The sequence below is a fragment of the Lepidothrix coronata genome, unplaced genomic scaffold (assembly GCF_001604755.1).
Source record: "Lepidothrix coronata isolate B3197 unplaced genomic scaffold, Lepidothrix_coronata-1.0 Scaffold2, whole genome shotgun sequence".
In the NCBI taxonomy this organism is placed as follows: Eukaryota; Metazoa; Chordata; class Aves; order Passeriformes; family Pipridae; genus Lepidothrix; species Lepidothrix coronata.
Genome location: NW_016690182.1, coordinates 2,961,724 through 2,988,386, shown reverse-complemented (window position 1 = coordinate 2,988,386; position 26,663 = coordinate 2,961,724). Strand labels below are relative to the sequence as shown.

General features: G+C 38.1%; 1 protein-coding gene across 4 annotated transcripts in view; it reads right to left on the bottom strand.

Annotated features, from left to right (window-relative positions):
* TENM1 (teneurin transmembrane protein 1) overlaps positions 1 to 26,663 on the bottom strand; it is a 319,629-nt gene that overhangs the window by 124,463 nt on the left and 168,503 nt on the right. For 3 of the 4 annotated variants that reach the window (XM_017818756.1, XM_017818745.1, XM_017818772.1), the window contains exons 5-8: positions 17,404 to 17,642; positions 8,189 to 8,341; positions 2,906 to 3,105; positions 1,235 to 1,445 (exon numbers count right to left, since the gene is read on the bottom strand). In XM_017818756.1, coding sequence (XP_017674245.1) covers positions 1,235 to 1,445; positions 2,906 to 3,105; positions 8,189 to 8,341; positions 17,404 to 17,642 — 803 coding nt within the window. The remainder of the gene's footprint in view (positions 1 to 1,234; positions 1,446 to 2,905; positions 3,106 to 8,188; positions 8,342 to 17,403; positions 17,643 to 26,663) is intronic. The other variant, XM_017818764.1, reaches the window with a different exon arrangement.

Here is a 26,663-nt window from a genome sequence, read left to right as displayed (position 1 = left end):
AAGGGGATGGACAACTTCCTTTTCACCAACTACAACAAGAACTAAACTGCAGCAATTAATTTCATCTTTTTTTTTTTTGAGAGTTTATGCTACTAAATGAAACCCTCCTGTATAAACACTGCTATCTTACAGCAGAAATAAACAAGGGGGCAGGAATTTGGATTCCGATCTGGGCTGGAGTTTGGCCAGGTTTTATAATCTTTGTACAGAATCTGCAACCATGCTTCACAAATCACTTGAATATTATTTTCTCATATGGCATTGAATAATGGCATATTTTCTTGCTTGCAAAAGATTCACTTTCCTGAACAAGCAGATATGAACTTTTATACCAGAACCAGCCATTAAAACTCCATCTCAATTTCTAATTTTCTTTTTCTATAAGTCCTTCAGAATCTTGTCATTTGAATCATACTGTCCTGCTCTGCAAGGTGTTCACCACAAAGTAAAAATAGTATCCACTTTTTCTGTAGAGCAGATGGCATGTCCATTACTAGTAAAGACATCTTGCTAAACATATGGTAGAACAGGTTAACTAAAGGGTATAGTGGTTAAAGTCTTGCAGCAAACCGAGACTGTCATAAATACAACACTTTACCTAAATTTAAATTCTGAAAAAGCTCTACGTGTGAGGACTGCTCACTCACCTACCTCTGCAAACACTTTTCCACCTATATGTGTTAAAAAGGCAGTAGGAATCTGATATGCAATCAGGACACTGCCTCCTGTATTTGCCCTCTGTGTTCCAAACAAAATGGTGCATTTGAATAACTGGATAAAACAACACAACCAAACCACAACCAAAATCCACAAAAGCCACCTTTTAGATTTTCTAACGTCTGACTGACTCAAATACTGGAAATAAAAACTTAAAGCCTGGATAATTTTTGTAGAATTTGTGGTTCCCATGTAAGTAGAGAGGGCAGATATAATCTCTTTTATTTTGAACAAGATAATACCAGAAGTTACTCAAGCATTTAAGCTATCACATAAAAACCTTAACACAGAAAAACTTCACACTTAATTAATTTGATAACATCCATCTTTAATATACAAATGTTGCTATTTGTCTAATATTGGCTTAAACATGAAGTTGCTCCTCTGAGGTGAATTAAACTAAGCTGAAATAAAACATGTTTAAGACAATACTTAGTTGGAACTAAGGTCAATAATTTTCAAATGCATCTTTCCAATGTAATAATCAGAATAACAATTTGACTGTAATTGTTCTTACCAATTGCTGTAGTTAGTACAAACACTTGCTCCACTTTCTTTCCATCATTGTAGAAAGCCATGTGCCAAGCTCCTTGATCCATATACTCGATGAAACCTGTCTCTTGCAGTGAAGTTAAGATCAGGTTCCTGGGAGCTTGCTGAGGCTCCTCTGAGTTTTTTGGATCCTGTTTAATTAACTGTTTTCCATCCATCAGTTTTACAAAATCAAACTGAAATAGTAATGAGCAAAAATTAACCAGCTAGCAAATATTCATGAATCTTCTCTGCATGTCTCCTTCAAACAGGAATAAACAGTTGAAATCTTACGAGGAATTGCCCAAGGATTCCCCAATGTGGACAGCAGTTGCATAACCCAGTCTGTTCAGCTTCAGGTTACACATAAAAAAGCATTATGGTAGGTCAGAAATCTGGCATCAAAACTTGCTGTTTGCTGTGGCAGGGTAAATTCAGACTTGCTGCACCAAATACAGCAGATTTACTCCAAAAATTACATCTCTTTAATGGGAATAATTCCAAAATTCCCAAGCTGTAGTCCCCATGTTATGCAGCTATTCATCTCAAATGCCAAGAACAGATTAAAGAACCTATTGTTCTATACCAGATTTTTATATCTTTGCCTCTTACTATCGATATCATATATCAAAACCTAAATATACTTTTTAGTTATATTTAATTTTTTTAATACAAATAAGTATATATTTTTTACATGGAAGTTCTTAATACCTAACTGGCTTAATGCTGACAACTTTAAGACCTGTTAACCTCAAAGCATCAGAGATGTAAACCTTTCTATGAATCCCTGTTCAAGAAAAGTTTATATTTCTCTAGGGTTTTTAGGCATTCTGATTTTCAGTAAAGTTCAATGTCAGATCAGCTGAGGATCCAGCTCCAATTAAAGTCAATGACTGCTAAAAGTGCTTATTTCTAATACCAAACCTCTAGTAAATAATTTCTGAGGTCAGAGTAGATGACCTCCAGAGGACCCTTACATTTTTCCATTATTCCATGTATACTTATCACACTCTATGGAGTGTGATCCTGTTATAAAGAAAGATGAAAAATCTATTACCTATAGAAATGACAGCTTCATATGCCAAATACAGTAAGTCTATAAAAAAAATTGCATGTGACCAGCAATATTGCATAAGTAATATTTATTTATTTTATTATTAGCTAGGTTTTCTCCTGCAAAATCCCCAGGAGTAAGCACTCAAAAAACCCCATCATCATCATCTTAGAAACAAGAAAGAGCTTTTTTCTTTGCTATTAACTCTTTATACTGACTATGCAATCTGTTTGTTTTAATGGAGTCAGAAAAAAAAAATTAAAGCATTTTCAAGTGATCTGGCACTTCATCCCACTGCCCTTGCACAGAAGAGGCTGAAGCTCTGCAGCAGGACAGTGTGTACCTGTCCAGCCTCCCAGACAGTCACATCCCCGTGGTCACAGCTGCTGACCTGTCTGGTAGGACACTGTTCCTTCCCCCGAGAGGGGATGGTTTGTGCACAGAGCTAGAGCTCAGCAAAAGAAAGGGATTCCCAGACTGCTTTTTGTGGCTACAGCCAGTCTCTTCCTCCCTCCCTGCTTTGAAAACGTATTGTGAACATTCACATCCGCTGCTGCTTGAAAATGTAAGCATGATAGAAGCAGGATTATTATTTCAAATTACCTGCGTATGAGTAGGTGGGATGTTTCTTCTGCCATAAATTCCCAGCAGAGAATCCTTCGCCAGTGAGATGTTAAATTTCAGGTACACTGGGTGATGTATAGTAATTTGGAAGCGCCAGAATAAACCAGGGGGGATGGTCTGCATAACTTGTGCTCCAATCTCTACTTCTCCTGTGTCTATGGCCCGGCCCTTCTGAAACACTGATTTTCCAGAAACAAACAAAACAGTCGGTTGTGTATTCATGGGGGGTGGAAGATAACAGGTCACAAGGCATAAATGTGCCTTAGATATATAATGGAATATAACAAAACCAATCTATAAACAGAGGACATTTTGCTGGAATAACCGCGTTTTTTACTGAACATGTTGGAAAATACAAATAAACCTGCATGCAATGTTTCCAACAACAGGTGTCATGGGGCATTTTTGCCCTAGAAATCTTGGAACACTGCAATGAATATGAAAAGGTGGAACTGCTGCTGCATAAGCCATGGTCTTTACCTATCAGCTATAGAAACAAAACACATTCAACTGTGAACACAGAGAGAAGGCAGTGGGACATTCCTCCTCTGACACCTATTTCAGACTGCTGCTGAAGGGGCATTGCATAAGCTACACAAATGGACCCCACTGAGGACAGAAAATCCATCAAACCCAGTAGTTCAGAGCCTATGTGCAAAGCCTAGATTTCTATTAATCACCATGCCTAATGGTTTTATTATGGTAGTGATAATCTAGTCCTGGAGAAATAAAGAACATCTGTTCTGGCTTGGTCTTTCTGCATGAAAACGCAATAGGGGCATGAGGACAGGGACAGGCACTCTGAAGAGAAAGCTGGCATAATTTCATAATGCTGAACAATAAATTTGCAGACATCTACAATATGTAACTTCACACACGGGTATGAGAGAGCTGAAATAGAAAGGGAAATGGACTGCACAAAGAAGACTTTGCCAAACTAAATTGGAGCTGGCTTGCTTTGCTGGCTTATATCACCAACTTTGTGTTTTTTAATGCCTGTCTGTGATCAGCATTGTGACATGCTGCAAATCACAGACCCAATCCTGCTAACATTTGAGCTAATTCCATTGAAAGGTTTGTAAAACTCTGACATTTCCATCCTTTCTCTCAACTAGAATAAAAGCAGGATTGTATGTGCCATCGGAGGACGAGTTAAGAGAAGACTGAATTCAGCAGCCGTACCCATTTATGTTTCATTTCATTCCAGTATCACAGTGAAAAATACTGAGGAGCAAAGTGACTGGACTCTCAGCTTTTACAATAATGTATATAAATTTCTAATCCAACGTAATGTACGTGAAATTTTATAAATCGGCACTGGAAATGAAAACAGCAGCAGCAAAGCCAGGGCCAGCTTTTCCTGAACGTGTTAATAACAAAGACCCTCAGTGGGACCTTACAGAGGCTTTAACTAGCGTAGGAAGTACTTAGCATTCTTAATGAATAGAGATTCAATTTACAAGGCAGGAGCAATTCCCAGGGTACTGGATCTTTCAGCTTTATGGCTGCTTTGTGTCACCAAACCTACAGCAAGAACTAGGAGCTACCTTTTAACACCCCATCACGTAAAAGCATCTATTTTTAGTGTACAGAACTTGTAATCTAATACTGTGAAAATACACCCCTTAGTTTGTGACTTAAAATATTTCCAAATTGCTGCTTTAACAATGTTCAAGGTGAGACTACTCCCAGTTTGCTTAATGGAAAAAATCTTGAATGTTGAGGTTTGAGAAGAGAATTAAACTTTCTATGTTAGACAATGAAAGTGGATCCCTTCCCACTCCAACTCATAAAAGATCCTACTAGGCTTGTGTAAATTCACAAACCTTTTCCTGTATTTCCAGTACTCCAGAGATATTAAATCTTAATGATTCTTTGCAAGCAATTACCTGGGGTTAAGTAAAACACTAAGGAACTTTTTGGAGTTATTGACACATGGTAATTAATGTGAAACAATTACAAGATGGTAGAGCTAAGTAAAAAGTCAAGGATACAATATCATTTTTGAAGTTAATGGCATTATTGGTCGGTGTTCAAGGTCTTTAAAATACAGTAACTGCTTCTTATTTTGTTGAAGTGAAAAGGCCTGGTTTTTTTGTTGAAAATAAGAAGCAAGACATCTTTAGTCTGGGTGAATTTTCACTAACTGATGTTATCAAATTATGCTGAATATCATGTCAGTGTTTCTAGGCTCAAAACAACGCATCCGACTTTTTCACATTTGGCTGAAAATACCTTTGCTTTAGAAACAATTTTATCTAAACTTTAAAAAAACCAGATGCACTTATATGTCAACTTATCTCATCACATGGAAAAGAAGTGCATGCTGCTATTGATAATGCTTACAGGAAAATCTATATACTATCTACCACTAAGTGATAGGATGCAGTTGAAGTATCTCTACCTTTTCAAATGCTAATTTTTCAGACAACCACACAGCATGGAAAGGCCACTGTGGAAGCCATGCCTGAAGTGCATGTTTTCATATTCACTGAGCCACTGTGCCTTCTTTACAGAAAAAGAATTTAGCTCTGTTTCTGTGCTTAGTTGAATTAAGTAGGTATTTGGCTGGACAAAAAAGGCATCTGAAGATACACTCTTCACAGACTATCCTCATGTACTTCCTTGCTCTTTCTTGAAAAAGTCAAAAATAAGCTTTTAAAATTACAGTGCTGCAATACAATTCTGCTCTTTGTTTCTTATGACAAAGTATCATTTAATTATCTATATTCAATTCCTTGTACAGCTCCCAATATTGCCAACTGGTATTAATTCTTCTCTATTCTTTCTAAGCACACTTTCCTCGGAAGTCTAAAACAGAAGACAGATTTCTGTTCACAGGTTTCTCTTGGCTTCAAGAAAGAAAAACTCCAAACAGTGTGGTGCCAATTACCTTCACAAGAACATACCCATATGCTGATTATTACTGATCCTGAAACAATCAATCTCCTTGTACTCCCCTGGTAAATACCAGCATCAATAGGATGTCTGACTTTTTAATCACATTACTACATATTAAAATGTTAACTCATAGCCCTGGGTCAGTGTGTTATAAAGTGACTTCTTGAAGAAATCTGACTTGCTGGTTTGCAAACCTGATTTTCATTAAAAGATTAGTTAAAATATATGCTTTCAAAGTCTGGAAAAGCCTTCTGTGCTGCTGCATTGAGTTGGGAAAATGGGAGGCCACAGTATCTGACAGCAGTTATTTATCCCTGTGAAATCACATCAGAGGCTTTAAGTTTACAGGCAAAGCATCAACTTTTGGTGGTATCCTGCTGTAGGGAAAGCAGTTGCCTGTGTCCAAAAGCTGCCTTTCACAGCATCCACAGGGAAAATTTTCTATGAGGACTGGGAATAAAATTACTGTTATATACTAAAAGTGACAGAAAGAAATAAAATGAGCAAAAATTAGCCAGAGATAGACTATACATGTACTAATTCCACATGATTTTTCTTGTGTTTTTCCCAGTGTATACTTCTTGCTAAAATACATGCTGGATTCCATGTTACCCACAAAAGGTGAAAGAGGACAACAGTTTAGCTATATTGATGACTGACCTGAAACTGCTGGATAAGCTCTCAGTGAAATGGCTCTGCTATCACAGACCTCTCCTCTTCAGTGTTGTGGAGGAGTTGTGTAGCTACATTAGACATTGGGATTCCCTGGGGCAAGGTAGGTGGTTTGGGTTTTTACCTACTAGATTGAGTAGTAGTTGGCTTCCTCCTTTGGAAGCAAAATGCTTTGGAAAAGTGTTTATTAATTCTGTAATATATTGACAAAAAGATTTAATGCAGTTGAGAAGAACTATTTGAGATATTTTCCATGGTTCACCAGGACAAAAATATAAAAGTGTATAAAACATTGACTGCAATTCACTACCAATCCATTCTAAGGGACAAAATAATGGATAACAACATCATCGTCTCCTTACATACATTTCTATTGCACATTTATCTAATATGATGTCTATCCAGTTGTGCCACACTGATTTGCAAGACTATTGATGTGCAATGCAATCTTCCTCCTGGAGGGATTGGTACAACAATGTGCCACTTTGTTGTATATTTTCAGTCTTAAATCTTACCTGAAACACACAAAATCAGATCCCTGCTCTGCTCTAAAATCTGAAAGTTCTGGAAATCTCACATCACTGCAGAGCAATCAGTACAATTTTACCTTCCACTTTACAACTGGAAAGATTAGGTTTCATATTCTACTTGCATTCAGTTTTTCTGATCTAATCGGATTTATGTGCTTTTTCTGAGTATCATAAAAAGAAATGGGAGGGCCACCTGCTTCTTATGGTCAGAAAGCATTGTCACCGTGGTGAACGTGAAGCATGGGCCAGAGCTTGTGACTAATATTGGAGCAGGTGATTTTACAACATTAAATGACAGGACTTGAGAAGAAGGAATTGCACATCTCAGACAGTCCTCTCTGTTTTATCCTCCTGGCTGCACTGTCCACTCCTTTCCTATCCCAGCTCTGGCACTTCTTTGCCCCTTCAAGAGGTCTGGTTCAGCCACTTCCATGGCACAAGATTACCTGCATTCTCTAACAAAGCGTTTTTCTGCTGCCATAGGGAACTGATGTGTCTTGGTCATGCACGAGACAATCCCTGCAGTGGGCACAGGGATGCATGGAGCCACAGAGGGAGGCAGGAGGGCAGAGCAGGGCTGTGCCCCTGGCAGCAGGGAGCTGCCAGACTGGCTGAGGCATTTTGTGAAGCCATGGTAGATTCCTGTGAGCTGATTCACTGTGACTGGCTCAGCTGGGATGTGACAGGATGCTGCATTTTAGCTTACGCCTTCAAGAACTGGATGACTTGAAAAGCATTAAGATTTCTACCCCTCTGCACATTCTGACCTGTCAGTACAAAGGGTTTCACTTTGCCTGAGATTGACTTTGGTCTGCAAGACAGGCATAGCATGAAGACCTCTGCACAAGTGGGAGCAAGGCAAATATTGTCTCCCCTCCCCTAAGACAGAAGCCAAATGCTCTCACTTCTCTCACAAAAGAAGGGCAATTACTGTGCTACTGAACCTTCCTTTCCTAATGGTCTGAGTTGGTTGCTAATTTCAGTGAGAGTTCTGCTAATGGAAACTATTGGGTTATGGGCTTTTCATACCCATTTTAAAATTATACTAAAGAAGATAGAACCTCAACTCAAAATACTGTCAAAATGTAGCAAATACAGAATCTGAACAGTAGCAATGTTTAACTATTCATCATCTGTCTGTCTTCTCATTCACACATACCTTTTTTTTCTGTTTTATCAGAAACTTTTCCTCCAATTGGTGAGTAAGTAGTATCCATGGATTCTGTTCCTTTATTTCCTTTGCTAACTCCATTTTCATAGAGCTGCCCTTCCACAGGTTGTAGTTGCCAGGTTAAACCAAACAAGTGTACTGCTGCAAAAAAATGAAGACCAATTAACTGATGTCTAAGCTACAGCACCTTCAGTGAGACTACGAAAGAATGTGATGACCTAGTTTCTGCAAAGTCAAGTATTACTTTGTTCTGTTAGTAATAAATCAGCATTTCAAGGGGGCTAATGAGCAATTTACTATTTTACCTTAAAACTCAATGTTTAATTAGTTTCCACACTTTTTTTTGGAGCTCAGCCAGGTCAGGGTGATGAATTTCTACAGCAATTAATGGAAATACTTGCAATTAAAAGGATAACAGTTGAATAAATTCAATATTGTGTGACAGATTCTAATGTTACATCAATGTTGTTCCTCAGATCTTGACTCTCAAAGAGCTCGGTTTGTTGATTAAAGCACTGACAACAACTTCTCACCTCTCCAACCCAATCTAAGTAAAAATGTGCCCACTGCATTTCCAAACCTTTTCATTTAGGTTAAACATTAGTAAAAACACCGACTCCATAGATTTACTCTAGAATTGCACTGCAGATAAAAAGCTGACTCTACATCTAAAATACATGTAATTATTTTACAACACAAATTAAGAGAAATATAATTGTTATTTATGTATGCACTATGAAATCTACTAAATAATCCTTTTAGGAAGTTATAAATGATCCTTTTTACCATACACAGGGGCTGCCTACTCTACTTAGCTTGCAGAACCCATTTGTGTTTTCTGCTTTCCTTTCTTTGTTTCTGATCTGAGGCCTCAAAGGCTGGTAGGAGAAAGACAGCAACAGAGGATCTTATTTTAACATAATATGATACTGCAGTCAGTCTAGACAATTACCTAGGTCTTACTGAGAAGGGCAAAGTATTCCAAGGAAGAGGTTGCCTTAGCATTGAAGTAAGTCAGCGGGGAGGACAGATGACCCACTAAAAGATGAACTGAGGATCACCCCCACTGAGGAGCTGAAATTGTCACATAAAGAGCAAAGCTCGAGCAGCAGCTCTTTAGCCACATGCAGCAATTTGCACTGAGTAGGATCTGCCCACAGTGGGAGCCTAAAAGGCAATATATTTGCTCTTCCTGAATCATGTAGGAACCTCAGAGACTCTCAGGAGAAGTGTGATCTAGAATGGGTCTTGCATTAAGAAAGTACATAATTTTATTCTGCACTTGCACATACTTCAAGGAGAAAATCTCAAGACAACTGAGAAACCTGGAGTCCATTTCCCACATGTTTGCTCACAAGCCTCCCTTGCATGCTGAAAAGTTAAAGTATAAAAATTTAACAAAATCCCAAGCCTTGAATGGATTCCCGGCAAGGGCTTGCCAAAACTACCACAGGAATGTAAAGCTGCCAATCTACAGTCATTAATTCCAGATCTGTGCACTCCTGGGTCACACAACTACAGCTACATGATCCAACTAAAGCAAATGAGAGCACTACTATTGAATTAGTGAGGTGACAGTATTTGTGACTCATTTATATTTTTTATATTGGCTTCAGAAGAAGAAAGCCAAATTTACTGGATTCTCAAATCAGTGACTCACCATCAGATCTGGGCTCTGAAGACAAATCACCAGGCAGCAGATACCCACTCCCCAGAAGAGATATTAGAAGCTTACTCCAGTGTCAGTTGTGAGAACTGAAGCCGGAGACTTGCCTGGACTACTCCATATTCTACAGGATTGAAATCACCAAGGTACCGTGCTAATACTTTGAAAAGTGTCTTGCAGTCAGATCACACAGAGCTCAGGTCTGAGCTTTGAGCTTCTTAATGCAAGACAGATTACTTCTACATATGGAAGATACAACAAAACCCAACGTGCCTTGACATCTCTAGAGTAGATGTTCTTGCTCCTGGTTTGAGCTTCTAGACATTATTATCATTTAAAGAGTTAATAACAACAAAAGGGAACAAAGTTCTTTGGGACTGATAACTAAAGAATTTACATTTCATTTATACTAATGCAAATAATTACATCAGCACTTCAAACAGATCAACACTAGAAGCAAAACACAACTGCATACATCATTTCCTAAGACAGCATTTGCAGTGCTGCAGAGGGTATGTCACAAAGCAAGGGCTGAATGTGTACTGCACCTTTTCCTTACTGCCTGTCTTTTCCAGATCACACACACTGTGCTTGTTGTCATCCACTCGCACCAATTCCAATCATTTACTTGCTTCATCTTCCTTCAGGCTGAGGAAGTGCCATTGTTTTTATAGCTCGTGCCAAAGCTTGGCAAGCTGGCAAAAGTATCTGTATCTATGTTTGACAGTCAGCTTCCTCCCTGAGAAACACCAACTGCGTTGTAGATAATGATGGTCTCTGCCAGCCTCGGACTTGCTGTCCGTGGGAGGTGACATGGGGTACCGGTGGGCCAGATTTGCAAAAAAATGGGCACAACTGAGTGCCTGAAGAACAAAGCACATTGCTATGAAAATAAGGTCTGCTTGAATTGAACTGAATGACTTCTAGCACTGCAGAAACCTGGTCACCTTGCAGTCTTAAAATCATTCTAATTTTTATTATGTTAGTTTTAGCTATCGAGAAATTACCTTCAGATCCAGGTGTCACTGACACTAACCAGACCACATACACCAGTAAAGCCATTCATTCCTACATATACCTTTTTCAGAAGTTAACTACAGGGAATAATAAATGTTTATTTAGTAGACACAGAGCCCTACCATGTCTCTTCATTTTCTGTGATACTTTTCTTTTACCTAGGGTATACATAAGTCCTACAAATCTTGTTTCCTACAACACATGTACACTATGTTTTAAATATACACTTATTTCACCAAATAAGATTACATAAAACTTTCAAATCTCTGTCTCTCAAATCTCTTTAGAAATAAGTAGGCTTGTACTGAATTTCATTAAAAAGCTCAAAAGAACTTCTCTTTTGAGTCATTCTCTCTTTGATTTTTCTAGTGGATTTCTGGCTTTTGATTTTCCCCTTTTGCACAAAGGGGCACAGAAAATGCAATTCAACTGTGGGCCACAATGTCATTTCCCACAGCATAAATCCCTTTGCAAGGTTCTCAGCTGTATTTCCCATGTGTAATGCCCAGCTATAAGATCCTACTCCACCGACCAAACAGAAGATGATACCATGGCTCTGTCCAACTTAGCACTGGGCTGGGTAAAAAGAAGAGAGATTCACTTTCTGATGAAGACCTCTGCCCTTTCCTCGGAGTTCAACCTTTCAGACTGATGTTTACACAAGAAGACCTTGACTGCAGTACTCTTGAGGGCTGGTTGCTGACTAACAGTACGCAACCCCACCATTAGGATTAAAGATGCATTACATGATGTAGCTCAAGTTCACACAGAACACGAAACAGCCTTTGAGGTTTGATGACTACACATATTACAGAAAAAGCAAAAGCTACTTTGGCTCTGCCTATCTGGCTTACCAAAAAATTTCTGCAATCACATACCCTGTATTATGCAGCACCTAAAATACTTCAGCTACTAGTGGGGTGCACAAGGTCACTGGTGAACTGCTAGTTTCAGGCAGAACCCAAGGACTGGTAGGGCAAGTGGAGATGAAACAGCTTGTTAGCTGGCAGGATTGCAAAATTCCTACTTCTGTTAGGAGGAGCTGTGGTGAGTCAGCAGGAGCATCAATCCCTGACATCCCCTCAGTTGGCCCAACTGAACCTCTCCTCTGACAGCTGAGTGCAATATTCTCCCTGCTGGTAGCAACTGCGCTTTTTTACCCAGCATTCCTGAACTTCCAAATTGATTTCTCTCTTCCCTTGGTTCTTCTATCCTACTGCAAAGCTTATCTGAAAAGATACTCTTTCTTGGCTTGCTTGAACCTCCAGTATAATCCCCCTGTCTATCTTTACATTATTACTTTGCTCTGTGCAATTTTTTTGCATGTTGCCGTGAGCAGAGCTGCACGTTGCTTTCACTGAGGTGATCTGGAGGCAGGAAAACGTATCTGAAGGCAGAATTTGACCCTCCTTACATAATGTTTGGAGATAGGTCTTATAGGATGGATGCTATCATAGCTATATTTCACTAATATTTTGTTAGATAGCCTCGTTTAATTCAAAGTTTATGATAAAATTGTAACACAAAAGTAGATTTTTATTTTTAAGATGCATTATGGATATTATAGCAGATGCTAAATGTGGAGGAGTCTGTAGTCAGTGGATCTGAAGAGACTGAAGGATGCCACAGGATTATGGTGAACCCAAGTTTCTTCCTCAACCACCTTACCCTGGCCTGGCTGCACAGTGGAGCCGTGCAGGGTAACTTTAAATGATCAATCTCTCTCCAATACAGAAGATCCTACACGTAGTACAGAGCTTTTCTGGGTAATTTATTATGCTTCTTAGGTAAAAAATAATTATTAGGTATAAAACAGATCTCTTGCAGAAAAAGATATATTAAAGGCCTACATCATCTACCATTTCCATAAATTTCTTTCATGGAACAAAGAGATAAAAAGCCAGTGTTACTTTAAGCTGCCTAAGGGATTTTCTCTATCCAGAGGCAGGTTTCTGGTTGCTTCACGTTACTGCTGAAAGTGAAACCAGTCGGGCCATGCTTAGAACCAAAGCCTGGGTCTTTACCTCTGAAGTAAATGGCCAGATTTCTTATTTTATTCAACATTTAAACAAAACAAACTGACACTTCCAGATTGTCTACCTCAGTCCCCACAATTCCACGGCACACTAAAGTAAATAAATATTCACAAAGATACAAGCAATTTTTTCAGCACTCGCTTTGTAAACTGGATTAACCCACCATCTGCTACGAAGCCAATGATCTAATTTAATTTATTCTTATCTACCTTCTGTGTAAGCACAGCTTGTCAACTCCGGTGCTACATGTTTGGCAGAATATGAATAAGAGCCTTGGCTCCGGTGCAAAAGAGACACTCGGTAGTGAGGAGACGTCAAAAAAGTCCTGTGCAATAAGCACTTACAACCTGCGAGCTGAACTTCAGAGGACAAAAGTCCTGCAAATGTGAAGTCCCTCCAAATTGCTGACCTCCACTCAAGGATTCTATTTAGCTTTCTCTGCTGTTTCCAGTTATTTTACAGAATCTCAGTAGATCATCTCCCCGAAGCCCAGACTTTAGAAGAGCTGTAATAGACTGTATACCAGCAGCTGACTACTCTTTCTGCACCTGCTCTGACTAAGTGCCAGAAAAGGATTTGTTTCTGTAACTGCTAGCAGGTTCTGCTTATAAAACTGGATTTTACTGTGGTATGAAGCCACGGATGCACCGGTGTCTCAGTTCCAGTAAAGGTGAAGCAATGTGAAAATATCTGCACACAAATAAGAGTCAAAGTTCTGATCCTGACCTACAGAAGGGGTGATCTTCTGTAAGCTTATTTTATAAAGAAAATACTACTTCATTCTGCTCTAAACAAATCTGAAAATTTGAGACTGCTAATATGTGATCCAGCCTTAAGAGTACTTTCTTTAAATCCATATTAAAGTGCTAAGTTATTTTGGACCAATTAAGGCATGATGAAATAAGGATTTCTCCATATATTTCCATGTATTTGTTATAGCCATCTTAACCCTCAGCATTCTCCTCTTTCTCAAGCATTCTTCTCTTTATAGTTAACATATTTTTATACCTGAAAATACAAATATACTCCCCCTCTCCTGCAATCCTCCTAAAGGGATGATGGTTTCATTTCTCATTATTGACTTGTATTTTAGACTTAGGAACAAACAAAACCTAATCTTAGACAACAGCAGATGTTGTCAGACTTTCTCCTCTGAGTACTTAGAGATTTGTGACAATATCAAATTTCTCAGTAAGACCCAGGATCTGAGAGAGCAGCCACCATGATTCCCAGCTGTGAGACCCTGATGAACCTGTCCCGGGGAGAGTTCTCCCACTAAGGAGTTCAATGACATTTCAGGGTTGTGCATCTGCCTCACATCTTTTACATAACTCTGAAATTTAGCATTGTTTACTATACCATACTCTTCTCCAATGTAAATCAGCATATTTTCCCCTTGAGCCTTCTCTGAGTAATTTCTATTTTTGTTACTATTTTATATTGTTTAAAGCTATGCAACCAACGTTATAAATCTATGCACTGAGATACATCTGTCCTTAAAATCTGGCCTGGCCCTTCCCAACGTTGAAACCATCACTCCTCTACCTTGTACATGGAGTGAGAAATGGCAGGTCACAGTGGCAGGCAGCAGAGAGGCTTTAATTTCCTTACTCTCCATGTGAATATAATTTAAGACCCAACACCCATCTCCAATGCATACTCATAAATAGTGATAACATCATGAAGGATAGGGACAACTTCATATTCATACTTGAGAATACATTTGTATAAAAAATACCCATTTCATAGTCAGGGATGGTTAAATTCAAGAACATGAGATGCAATTTTCAGAGGCACTGAACATTTGCATCACCTGCTGAAATCAATAGGAGCAGTAGGAGTTCAGCACCTTTGATCAATAGGACCAGTGATTTGCAAGTCCAAATCAGCTGCTGATAAAATGGTAAAGTATCATGGAAGAAAAATCCAACTTGCTAATGGGCTAAAAATAACTGACTAGATGAGCAGCCACATCACCCATTTTATTGGGCTTAAAGAAAATGATGTGGTGCTGAAAAAAAAAGAGAATATTTACAATAACATTACACAATAGCAGGGTATTTTATACCCTATATAGCAACACAGACCAATATTCAGTTGGCCCGAAATTGCAGCTCGTAAGTTAATGCAGGCTACGCCAAAAATACAATGATGAAAACAATTTTGCCTTTACAAAGTCCCCCTTATTCTTCCAGTAAAAACTGTTGAGCTGATCCCAGGTTAAGTTTGGTGCTGAAATTAAAACGAGTTCTGTTTTACAGTTTGGACCCAAGTCTGTAGCGATTGCTCAGAGACAATTTTCTTTGAGTTGAAGAAAACCTGCCTGGAGACAGGACTGTGGGACCTGAACCATGGTGAGCAAAGAGAAAATACCTGGGGGAGTGAATTTTAACTTCAGAGTGTTACACACAGTCTGATTTTCTATATTCAACTACTCTTATTTAAAACATGGACATTCAATTTTTGAAGTGAAAAATATGCAAGCCTACAGAGCAGTGAACTTTGAAAACAGTTTATATGCTATTATTCATACTTAACAAAGGGAAAGAACTAAGGTACCTGAGTCATAAGAAGAGACCATAAACTTCTTTAAATATTTAACCAAACAGAGATGGGCAGCAGGAATATTAACTTGGAATAAGTTAACTAATACTACCCGAATCTGCAGGAAAGCTTATGCAACTGAAAAATGTCTGGGACAAACAAAAGCAAATAATGGCGCCTTGAAAGTTTTCTGAATGAGAATTCCTGGTTCAGAAATTTGTATTTTAAGGAGAAAAAATAATAATTTATAAAATGCAAAGACATCTTTATTTTACCTGCTTCTGTCTAACTAAAGAAAATATGTTACACCCTTATGTAACCAAGCTATGCCCAACACAGACACAATTACAGGAGATTCACACAGAGCTTTTTAATTCAAGGTGACAAGGAGTGCTTCCAGCCTGCTCAGGCCGATGACATGCACCAGTATATCCCTGGAAAGTTACAGAAATTTCAGTGGCAGACTGAAATCTAAAAAAGGGATGAAACAGGCAGTGCTTCATCCAGATAAAGTCTAAATGGTGTGGGTGGGATATATGTGTAGCAAACAGATGAGGCTGCAAAAATTATACAGCCAGTCCTAACCGAGGGCATATGCTCACCAGCTGTTATGTAAATCTGCAATTAATGGAGCTTACGAGATCCTCAGGTGCTTTCAAATCATCATACACCAGAAATGATCAAATCTGCTTTCCCATATGCATTAGATGAGGATGTTAGAAAAAAATCCCTCCTGATGAGCATCTTGCTGACAGTAACCAAAACTTTGTCACTATGGGACAAAGAAAAAAAATCCAACCCAGTGGAAAACAAGAAATGACTGCAATTGTAATGAATTTCACTATCCAGACATTTATTCAGAGAATATAGAAAATCAATGGTCACTTATTGGTTTGGAAGTATCTGTATTTGGATGTCTGTCAAGTTTTACCAAGTACTCTTTCAGACAAAACCTGGAGTTATTCCCATTCAAACTATAAGATAAGACTGTCAAGGATACTCTGGTTCCGGCCACCTCTCAACTGGCATCTAAACCAACAGACTAAGAGTGTTTGTGAGACAGAAAAAACTAATTAGATTTTCCTATGTTTACAGAAGCCACAGTCACATTCTAAGATTCTACACACAGAATGTTCTTTAATATTTTTAATTCAGATTGAAAAAACAATGTGATAATTACTGTCCAGGCAAAATGTCATGTAGTAAATCACAGAGACTTACTCCCCTATGTACATTGTAACTACACTGATTTCAAGCCCACCTTCAATATATCTGTCTTCCAAAAACAAACCCCAGGAAGCTGTTTGGAGCTACTCAAATAAATCCTGCCAATATATTTTGCTAACAAAATTACAGTTAGGTACTATGTAACATTTTTTTAAAAACATGAATTCAATAAAGTGATAAAAAAATGTATCTTAGAACACATGGTGTAAAATCCTATGTATTTTTAGAGCTAGTTGTCATTCTAGCCAATGATAACAATTGAGAGGAAAAATTATAAAGATTTAAATGGTGAAGAGACCAAAGAATTGAACTAAAGGTAGCAAGGCTAAATACCATCAAACATAACCAGTCTTTCCAGACAATTCTTTAAGAGCAACAACGTTGTAAGGCTTAATATGAAAATCAAATGTTTAATTTAAGAAAATATCACAGCAACTAAAATCAGTAGGAGTCCTCTGCTAGTATAAACATGTAATCTTGAAGAATATTTTTTTCTCTGTTAGGCAGCATCAAGGTCAACAGAGGAGAAAGTTAATGAGAATTCCATGTTGTGTTCAACCTTTGGCCAACGTGGTGTTTTGTTAGCCAGAACTTACAAAGCACCAACGGCAAACATTAATAGTAAAGCATGATTTGTGTTAGTGTAAAGAAGGCGGGACAACAGAACAGAGAAGATAAAGGATAATTCAGCAGAGGAAGGAAGCAGGGCTTACCAATAACGTAGGCGAGCAACAGCGCCAGGGTCACCGTGATGGCAGTGGCACTCAGAGCTGTGCACTTCCAGTTGCAACACCTGTAAGGTTTGTTAAAAGTGAAGGCAGGCCTGGAAAAGGTGCTTCTAGGAAGAGGCCTGGGAGGTGGAGAGTAAACAGTATTGGATGTTAAGGGATAGTTCTGACTGGCTGCGCTGAAGATGGCTGAAGACCCAGATCCATGTTTAAAGAGGAAATGCCTACAAAAAGAAGACAAAGAACCATGTTGTAAAGACCACTTTGTGATGTAAAAAGCAAAAGGAACTATATAAGCACTGTGTGGTTGTATTGCCCCATGTAAGCACAGCGTGGTAAATACTGCACATATCCACAGAAAATATCAAAGACAGGAAAATGTATTTCAATACCCTCTATACTGGAAGTTTTTCAACCACACTACAAGATTTCCAGCAATTTTTTAGTGAAATCATATAATATAAATGAATTCTAAACTATCCTCACAATGTTTCAGAGTATTGCTGAGGAAAGGTTGTTTCTCAGCAGAGCACCTGGGATCCTCCAAAGACAAGCAGTCCCTGTGTGCCTTGTACACAAGTGTGCCAGAGACAGGGGAACTGTTGCCAGCAGTACCCACTCCATCCAGAAACACACAACTGAGTTCACCTCACCAGGAGTACCCACAATACACTGAGGCCACTTACTACTCTGACCACTTATTTTTTACCAAGGAACATAGGAAATAACAGAAAAAAAAAAAAAGGTGACTACTTAGTCACCTGATCTACAAGGATAATCCATTTTGAAGGACTGCAGTTACTCTATAGGTAAGTACAATTTCTTTACTGTTCTTAATTGAGCTATTTTGAGAGCAGTTTTTCTTCAAATGCTTTTGCCTACTGTGGTGATTCTCAAACACACTAGGAAAGAATTCATTTAGAGACCTATTTCAGCATACTTTTCAGGACTGACTGCCTTCAAGAAAAAAAAAGCAAAGACTTACATTAGCACAAAAATAAGCTACAGAAATGTGCCTTGCAGAACAGGCTCTGGTGCAGAAATATAAAGTGGTTGCTTATAGGACAAAGGGTGCTTTTCAGGACTGTCAAGTGCTCTCCAAGAGAATTTGGGAAAGGTTATTTAACGTTAAACAATAGCTTATTGTGTTATGTACTCAGAAGTTGTGGCAAAAAGGACAAGTTCAGGGCTGACCATACCAACCACTTATTCTTTTGGAAACACCAACTTTCTTTGGACCTTCTTTCATTTGTTTTATCCAAGGGAGCAAACTTCTTCAGTGCACTCTTTTCTGACAGGTGCACATCTAAATCTTATGCCACAGCCCGCACCCAAAGAAGTTTAGAACACCTCGGTGTTCCCCTGTCTCAAGCCATAAGGTCTGAGCTGAGAAAGCAAGCTGAGAAATGGCATTGACACTACACAGCTTGAAAGAACAAGGCCCACCTTGGCCACAGGGCTGCCACTAGAGTATTGTTTCAGCCTGAATCTCTGTAGACTTTCTGCTGAGTACCCCAACTCAGGGAGGCATTTCCTAGAGACCAGCATTCAACTCTCCCAAGCTTGCCAGCTCTTGTTCTGGGACCCAGACACTGATGTGAAGCAACCACCAACCTGCAGTTCAGACAGGCCCTACCGTATCACCTGTGCTGGGGGTACTGGTTGCCCTCAGTTGTTTCTGCCAAAACTGAAGGAGGACCTTGTGTTTAGAATCTTATGACACTGATTCCTGCAAGCCAAAAACCACAGACACTTTTCAGCTGAAGTTAACTGGCCAATGCTGACACGATCCAGAATCTTCCTAATGGCAAATGTACCTTTACACCCTTCAGCAAAGCACAAGAAAAGTTTTTGAATGCATATGTGGATCAATCAATCTGTGGTGGTAGAATTTCTTTGATGGATACTCAGTAGGATGTATGCAGGATCAAACGCTCAAGAGTATGAAACATGGTTATACTGTGACATTTGACTTTAAGAATATTGTAAATACATGTTCCTGAAAAGGTAATTGCTAAAATCACGTAATGAGTATGATATTATGTATTTCCACTATAAGATTTTAAAAGAAAGGTTACAATTTTCAAAATGCCAGATTATAGAAAATAAAAAGGTATTACGGAGCAGTTTTGTCTTTTAAAGGGCCCTTTATTCAGATAGTTACATAAAAAAGAAGGTAAATGAGAATACAGGTTAGCTTGCATCACTGTTTACAGTGCCTATGAATCAGGAATCTTATGATTAAACCATGAGAATGAAATTTGAGTACTAGTTACTGCTCGTCATAATTACCCAAGTGAACCACACTCGGACAAAACAGGACAATTAACCCTGACTGAGTGCAGATCCTGGCATTATATCACACAACACAGCCTAGTTTTCCTTCCCACTGACTTTCACAGCTGTAGATATATACATTGTAGAGATGGCAGTGCTCTGAACATTGTAATGTTACCCGTGACTCATTAAATTCAAAAATTCTAAACTCAAATATAGCAAAATAATACATTCGAATGAAGTAACAGAACTGCCTACAGGACTTTATAAACCTGCTTCTTTCCTACCAGGCCATGAGATCATAGCTGGTTATTTTGGATTCAATGCTTCATTGTCACACATGGAGGCTTTTGCAAGTATGGGAAGCTTTACTTCTCAGTCAGCAGTTAAGATACAGTCACTCGGACTTCTGGTAGGAGAGACTGTCAAGGTAAAATTCCCATTGATATTCAAAGAAATAGAAACAGAATCACCATATAATGTTATAAGATATAAGCATATACATATAAGAAGTATGTATGCATATATACATATACATTTATACACACAAATATTATGAATATAAAAAGAAAACTGTTCTTTACTTGCTTTATGTGTTCAAGACATAATGACAAAAACTACTTATTTGATAATTTCTCATTTAAATTTTTTGGAAACTGCAGCAAAAAGGTCTGATATTGGCAGTATAGATTGTCCTCTATAGTGCATAGCTCAAAGGTATCAGAGGTGAAGGGAAGGAAATGCTCAACTGAAAGTTGTTATTATTAAGGCCCTAACAGCCTCCAATCAATAGCCAGGAATAATTTCATTCTCTTGCACAGGGATTTATAAAAGGGGCTTGATGGTAAAATACCAGTGTGCAGAGGGACTCCTTTATCATCAGAAGAGAGCACAGAAGCTGGATCTAGCTCAGTCCATTTTGGACAGATGACTCCATTCACACAGAGTAGAATTTAAATCGCTCTAATTTGTAATAAAACTGAGATTCTGAAGCAATGGTACACTGAAACTGAGCTATCAGTGAAATAATGTTGAGAACACGTTAAAAAACCCAATTGTTTATGCCTTCCATTTTTCTGAGAGTATATTGAGTACCCAAAGACATTTCTACAGAATTTGAAAAACACTGGTGGCACAAAGACAAATTTCCAAAGCTAGACTGTGACTATGTTCTCATAAACTCAGACGACTCCTCATCTGTCTGAGCACACCACTGTTCCCAAAGGATGTCAGGACATGCTAAACTGTTGCTATCAATTCTATAAAATCAGACACTCTCCAAAGAGCAAAATAATATAACCTGCAGTTCAAAAGTTTAGATGTGACTGCAGCCTGGTGTGTGCTTTAATATTTGATCGAGGAGAAAAGCTGAGGCTTTTTTTTTTTTTTTTGTAAACTGGGAACACAAGAAAAATCAGAGAATTTATAAGGATAATTTATAAGACCACTCCTTCCAACCAGAGAAATTCTAAATGTTCGCAAAAACATCAAAAACATCCATAAGGAAGATGATAATATTCTCTTAAAAAGAGAAATACAGGACCTAATCTGTAAGGCATTTATTTGTGAAATAAAAGTCACTTAATATTACACTGATAATTCCAATAGATAAATAAATATTAAAGGCTCAGTAATAACTTCATTTATAGAAGAGGCAGTTGGAAAACACTTCCTCTTGGAGATAACCACCCCTGTTTGCCTGCCTATCCATCTGTTCACTGCTACAAATGTAAAGATTTTGAACTTTGCATCCTCTCAACTGAAGTTAAGTGGAAGAAAAAGATCCTACCAGACTCAAAAAAATTGCGGTGGGGTAGGATCAAAGCCCTCAACACCACCATCCCCCACTCCCTGAATGCAATAAAACCAGCAAAAGGCCCAGTGAGCTCCCTTTGCCAGACTCAGCTCTTTGCCCTCTCCAAGCCCCTCTCGCTGCCCACCCAGTGTCCAGCACAGCACACGCTGGGGAGTGAAGCACAACACACAGAGGCTCATCAGCAGCCAGGTCTCGACCTGCCCTGACGTGCTCAGTAAAGAGAAAAGCACTGAGGGAAGGGAGTTATTGGGGAGTTCAGGTGACACAAGGCATGAAATTAGACCTCTCAGTCCTGCTGGATACAGAACCAATTGCATTCTGGAAAGAAGCAGCTTCACGCGGCTCATCTGAGCGCTCGTTTAACCTCGAGAGGGACGGCAGATAACTCCAAGAGTGCAGTTCATACAAATGATGAATTCTCAGCTAAGAGGAGGGTAGAGAAGAGTTCTCTAACACTCTATCAGGATATTTCGTTATGTACTTTTGGCTTCTTACCTGGAATAGTAATTTAAGTCTTATAAAAGCTACTTGTGAAGCAACATCCCAACTGAATTCACGTGGCGGCAACGTAATATTATTACAGAAACCAGATTAACCCCACACAGAATTCCGTAATTAAATTCTGAGAAAATATGTTTCTATCCTAGTACTGTAGAAATGTCCCTCAACTTTGTCAAGGGCTTGGTATCACTTCCCTAAGTTCTATGCACTTCCTCAGTGCCAGGCATCTGTACACCTAGAAGTCCACCTTCATCTATTCCCATGACATGCTTGCTTTCCATTTCTATTAAAAATTACAGGTTTGTAAGAGGAAGAATGAAGAACAAAAGCAGATTTGAAAGGGAACCACTTGGTGAGTTAGAAACACAAATCTTGGTATACCTTGGCCAAAAAATTAGTCTGCATTTCTCCTGGATAAACCAAATAGGAAGACATTTGTACTTGTGTGTGTTTCACATTTGAGAAATAGTTACTTAAAGCATTCCTAATTGCTGCAAAGCTTTGTGAGAGGAAACCTAAGAAGACTTCAGTTCAACCACTGAAAATTCTCAATTTCTTTTGAGCTAAATTTTATAACTGCATGTAATGCACATAACTGCATATCTATACCAATGTTTAATTGAAATAATTCCTTTAGATGTCAACAGAAGGGCAAAGGGAATTTTTAAGAGGCATGGTAGCTGAAATGTAAGAAGGATTCTGATTTTTGGTATAACCAGAAACTGTATGAAGACAGTAATAAAAAGGGGTTTGGAACTGATACATTTGCCCATCTACATTTGGCAAACATCAACAAGGAGCCCATTGGTACTTATTTTAAGTTATTTCATATTTCCTGGGACAGGGGTAAGAAGCAGAAATTTGCTCTTTCATGATTTTCTACCCATTCTATTATGTACCTGAAGTGCAAGGGGGAAAAAAAAAAGGAAACTTCTAAACGTAGATAATAATCAGAATAGGGACCTGTCTTTATAAATCTGGCATATGTCATGCAGCAAACTATATAGGATAAAAACAAGACAGATAGTCTGAAGTAATATACAGTACAAGACACCTACTTGGCAACGAAGATACACACACTATACCCTCATCTTGAAAACCAACCCAGGGAAGCTGTATCTGAATATAAGACTTGACATATCATAACAGATAGAATCTGACCTATAATTTTATCTGCTTTGTTTCACCTTTTTGTGTACAAGAACTGCAGGAACAAGAATTCTCATGGGTGAAAGAAGAGGGAAATGGCCATGAAAACTATTTATTTAATTTATTTTATAATTCTATTTTTACGTACATAATTGAAATAAATTTGAAATCCCCTGGAGATTTGTCTTTGGGAACAGAACTGCTTTGTTAAAATTTCCTCTTTGAGCTTGACTTGCTTTTTGAATCATTCATATAAAATTGCTTCCCTTTATTCACTCATATTTTCTTTATATAGCATTTGAAAACTCAGCCCTGTGACCCTGGATGTGAAAGGATGTAAAAGGAATCTGTATCCTTTACTTTTCACTTTAGTACAGAACAAGAAATGATGCAATGCTGACTCACCTGTCTGTTGTTGCTGTAAGGCAAACTAAGCCTGTTAACCAGCTGGCTAAACCTTCAAGTCCCTGGCAGAAATCTGGGACAATAATTATACAGATATAGGACAGTGTCAAAATCAATCAGGAACAGTTTCTAAAACGGACCAGTTGTCCAAAACACAACTATTTTTTGGTTTTATTGGCTAATTTAAAAAAAACCATACAACTAAACATTACCACACGGAGGACATAAATTACTCTTGTATTTTTGGTTTTGTAAGTGGAAACACTGTTTCATAGAAAGCTAACAGGCTGCTTGCTCATTGGTGGCCGTAAAATAGCAACATAGCTTTACTTTTAGTTATAACTTTATAAACCATATCATTATTCAAAATAATGAGCAAAGAGTATCTGCAATATGATTGTTCAAGTTACTATAGTTAGCCTGCATAAAGAACCCTTACACAAATTCCAGGGAAACCCACAGCAGAGCTTCTCACAAAGAAAAAACACAATAGAGTATATGAACAATTTAAATCACCTTATTGTCCTTAGTGACTGGATCTCAAATTATTCAAAAGCAGGACCCTCGAGTACCACTGCTGCTGACATGAAAGCTGTACTTCATTGCAGCTGACAAATGTTTGTATTTTTATTTTCATTAAAGACACCTTCATTCTCACATTATTAAATTTAAGGTCATATTTATGGCTTTTATTTTAAGTTCATGGTCATATTTACAGTTTTCAATTTATCTTTTACAATTCAGAAGGTTGAAATATTTTTAGATATTTTCTGCTGTGCAGTGAAAACACACAGGACTCAGACTGAATTTAAAACCCTTTGCCATGTGTCTGTTTTTAATATGGTCAGCCTCTATATTGGTCAGATTTATTGTTTAATTAGGTAGAAAATGAGAAAATACAAGTGAAATGTTACAACAGCAAATACTGCCCGACATCATTTGAAGAAAAGATCATAAAGGAAGCCCTCCCCTGCATTTATTCTTGGAAGAGCCCCAAATCTGGTCATTTAACTCAGGAGTAGGTTCCATTGGCAAACAAGTTCCTAATGAATTGCAATGCTCAAACAGAAATTGTCTCCCTGCTTGGTGGCTTATGATCATCAACACCTGTCTGCCTTGGGAGCTGTTAAAGCCATTCTGTTTGCTATGGAAACATTGAAAATGTAATGTAGGCACAAAAGTGCTTCCTGTGTCTCTGCACTGGAGGAACGATTCACAGGACCCACAAGATGCTCAAATGCAGAGACCAAGGAGAAAGAACAAACCTTGCAAAGAGTTCACAGCAAACCGTGTCAATGTGTATCTAGATATGTATTTTTATTTAATTATTTTTGCTTCTAGAACTACTCCAGCTTACACAGAAAGGGACTGTGTACAGGTACCTGTGATTTGAAAGGCTATCAATGTGCTTTTTGAAGAGCACAAATAAGTATATGCTTGATTTAAAAAGAACAAAGGGAAACCCTAGTACAGAATAAATCTCTGGCTTGTTGTCAAGATCCCCCCACATATGTAAGAGAATTATAATCAAGATATTTTTAGAAAAAACAAATCCAGCTAGTCATAAATACACACCCTAAATAACTGTATAGTGGAGAAAGGAATGACTCCATCTATGTGATGACTTGAATATACTTCTTGCACTCCAAAACTCTCCAAGTTTTCAAGTGTTTAGAGACATAATCAAAGTTTAGGGCTCTGAAATATTGCTGAATAGTAACTGAAAATCATAACTGCCTTGAACCCCAAATACTTCTCTTATTATTCTAGTACTTCGAAGTCTTATATAAATTAATGATAATTGAATCCCAGGGTTATGGTCTGGTACCTCACTGTCCCTTTAGAGGAGCTATTACCATGGTGATAAGATTGCTTAAATTAAGCTGTCTTTTTCCACAGGACTTGGCTCATTGCCAGTGCAGTGAAGGGAGATTTCAGTCCATTCAGCACAGCATTAACCTTACTGCCAACACTGCTAAATGGGTTAGAGGAACTAGGAAGAAATTTGATTTAAAAAACGAAGGAACAAGCAAATATGTTAAATACTGAAGCACAAAACAGGACTAGTTTCAAATCCCACTTTGAAACAAAATCAAAATTAGCTAAGTTTTGAGATTTAGACAGAAAACTTAAAAATTCCAATGTTTTGGTGACCTAAATGCAAAGCTTTACTCAAAGTAAGTGTGTCCAATGGTTTATCAGACTATAGGGAGGATGAGAGAAAATGTCAGGTAAGAATCCCTACTTAACATCTAGTTTTTACTTCTTATTTGGGAATTTGACTGAAGTGGGAAAATAAATAGCAAACAGCAGAAAAAAACCACAAAACCGAACAAAAAAGCAAGATATGGAAACAAATAACTGAGTGAACTAGCAGGGCATGGAGCAAATGAAAAACACCACTTTGAATTGTCAGGGTTTAATACCTACTCCATAAAAAGTAGTAAGCTATGTACAGATGAGGCTGTCAGAGATAACGACAATGTATTACACTGTAAATCATAAGATTTGAAACATTAGAGCAAAGTATCTGTGAAACCTGAAAAAACAATTATTTTAGTGGAATGGAAGGGAATAGGCAATAGGTTGCAAGTACTTTATTCTAGCGCAGAAGAAAAAAATCAATTTATGTAAGAGCCCAATAACATTATCCTAAAAAAGAGAATCAATGTTTCCCGAGTTTTTATGCGTTGTGAGAGATCCTTGCAGTCTTTTTCTGGCAATACTTACAAATTATTTCTCAGTGTGACAATGAAATTACTTCATGTTCCTAAGTAATTTTAATAATGAATATGTTATTCTTCCCAAACAGGCTGTGCATGCACACAGGCAGAGCCTGCATTTGCATTACAGTGCTGAAGGTGCAGCACAGTCAGTCACCAGCTTGAGCTGTTACACCTCCTATAACTACAGCTCTTCTCCAAATTCTTGATCAACAGCTGTTCAATGACACATCCTCTGAAGTTTTAAAGGTGTTCTTAATTCTTATTTTTGTTCGAGTTGCTTTTAATCAGAATAATTGCCAGAGTTAAACAGCTGGCCTTGGCAATGACACACAGATAAACTCTAACCTTGGCTTTGACAAGTTTCTGTGAAC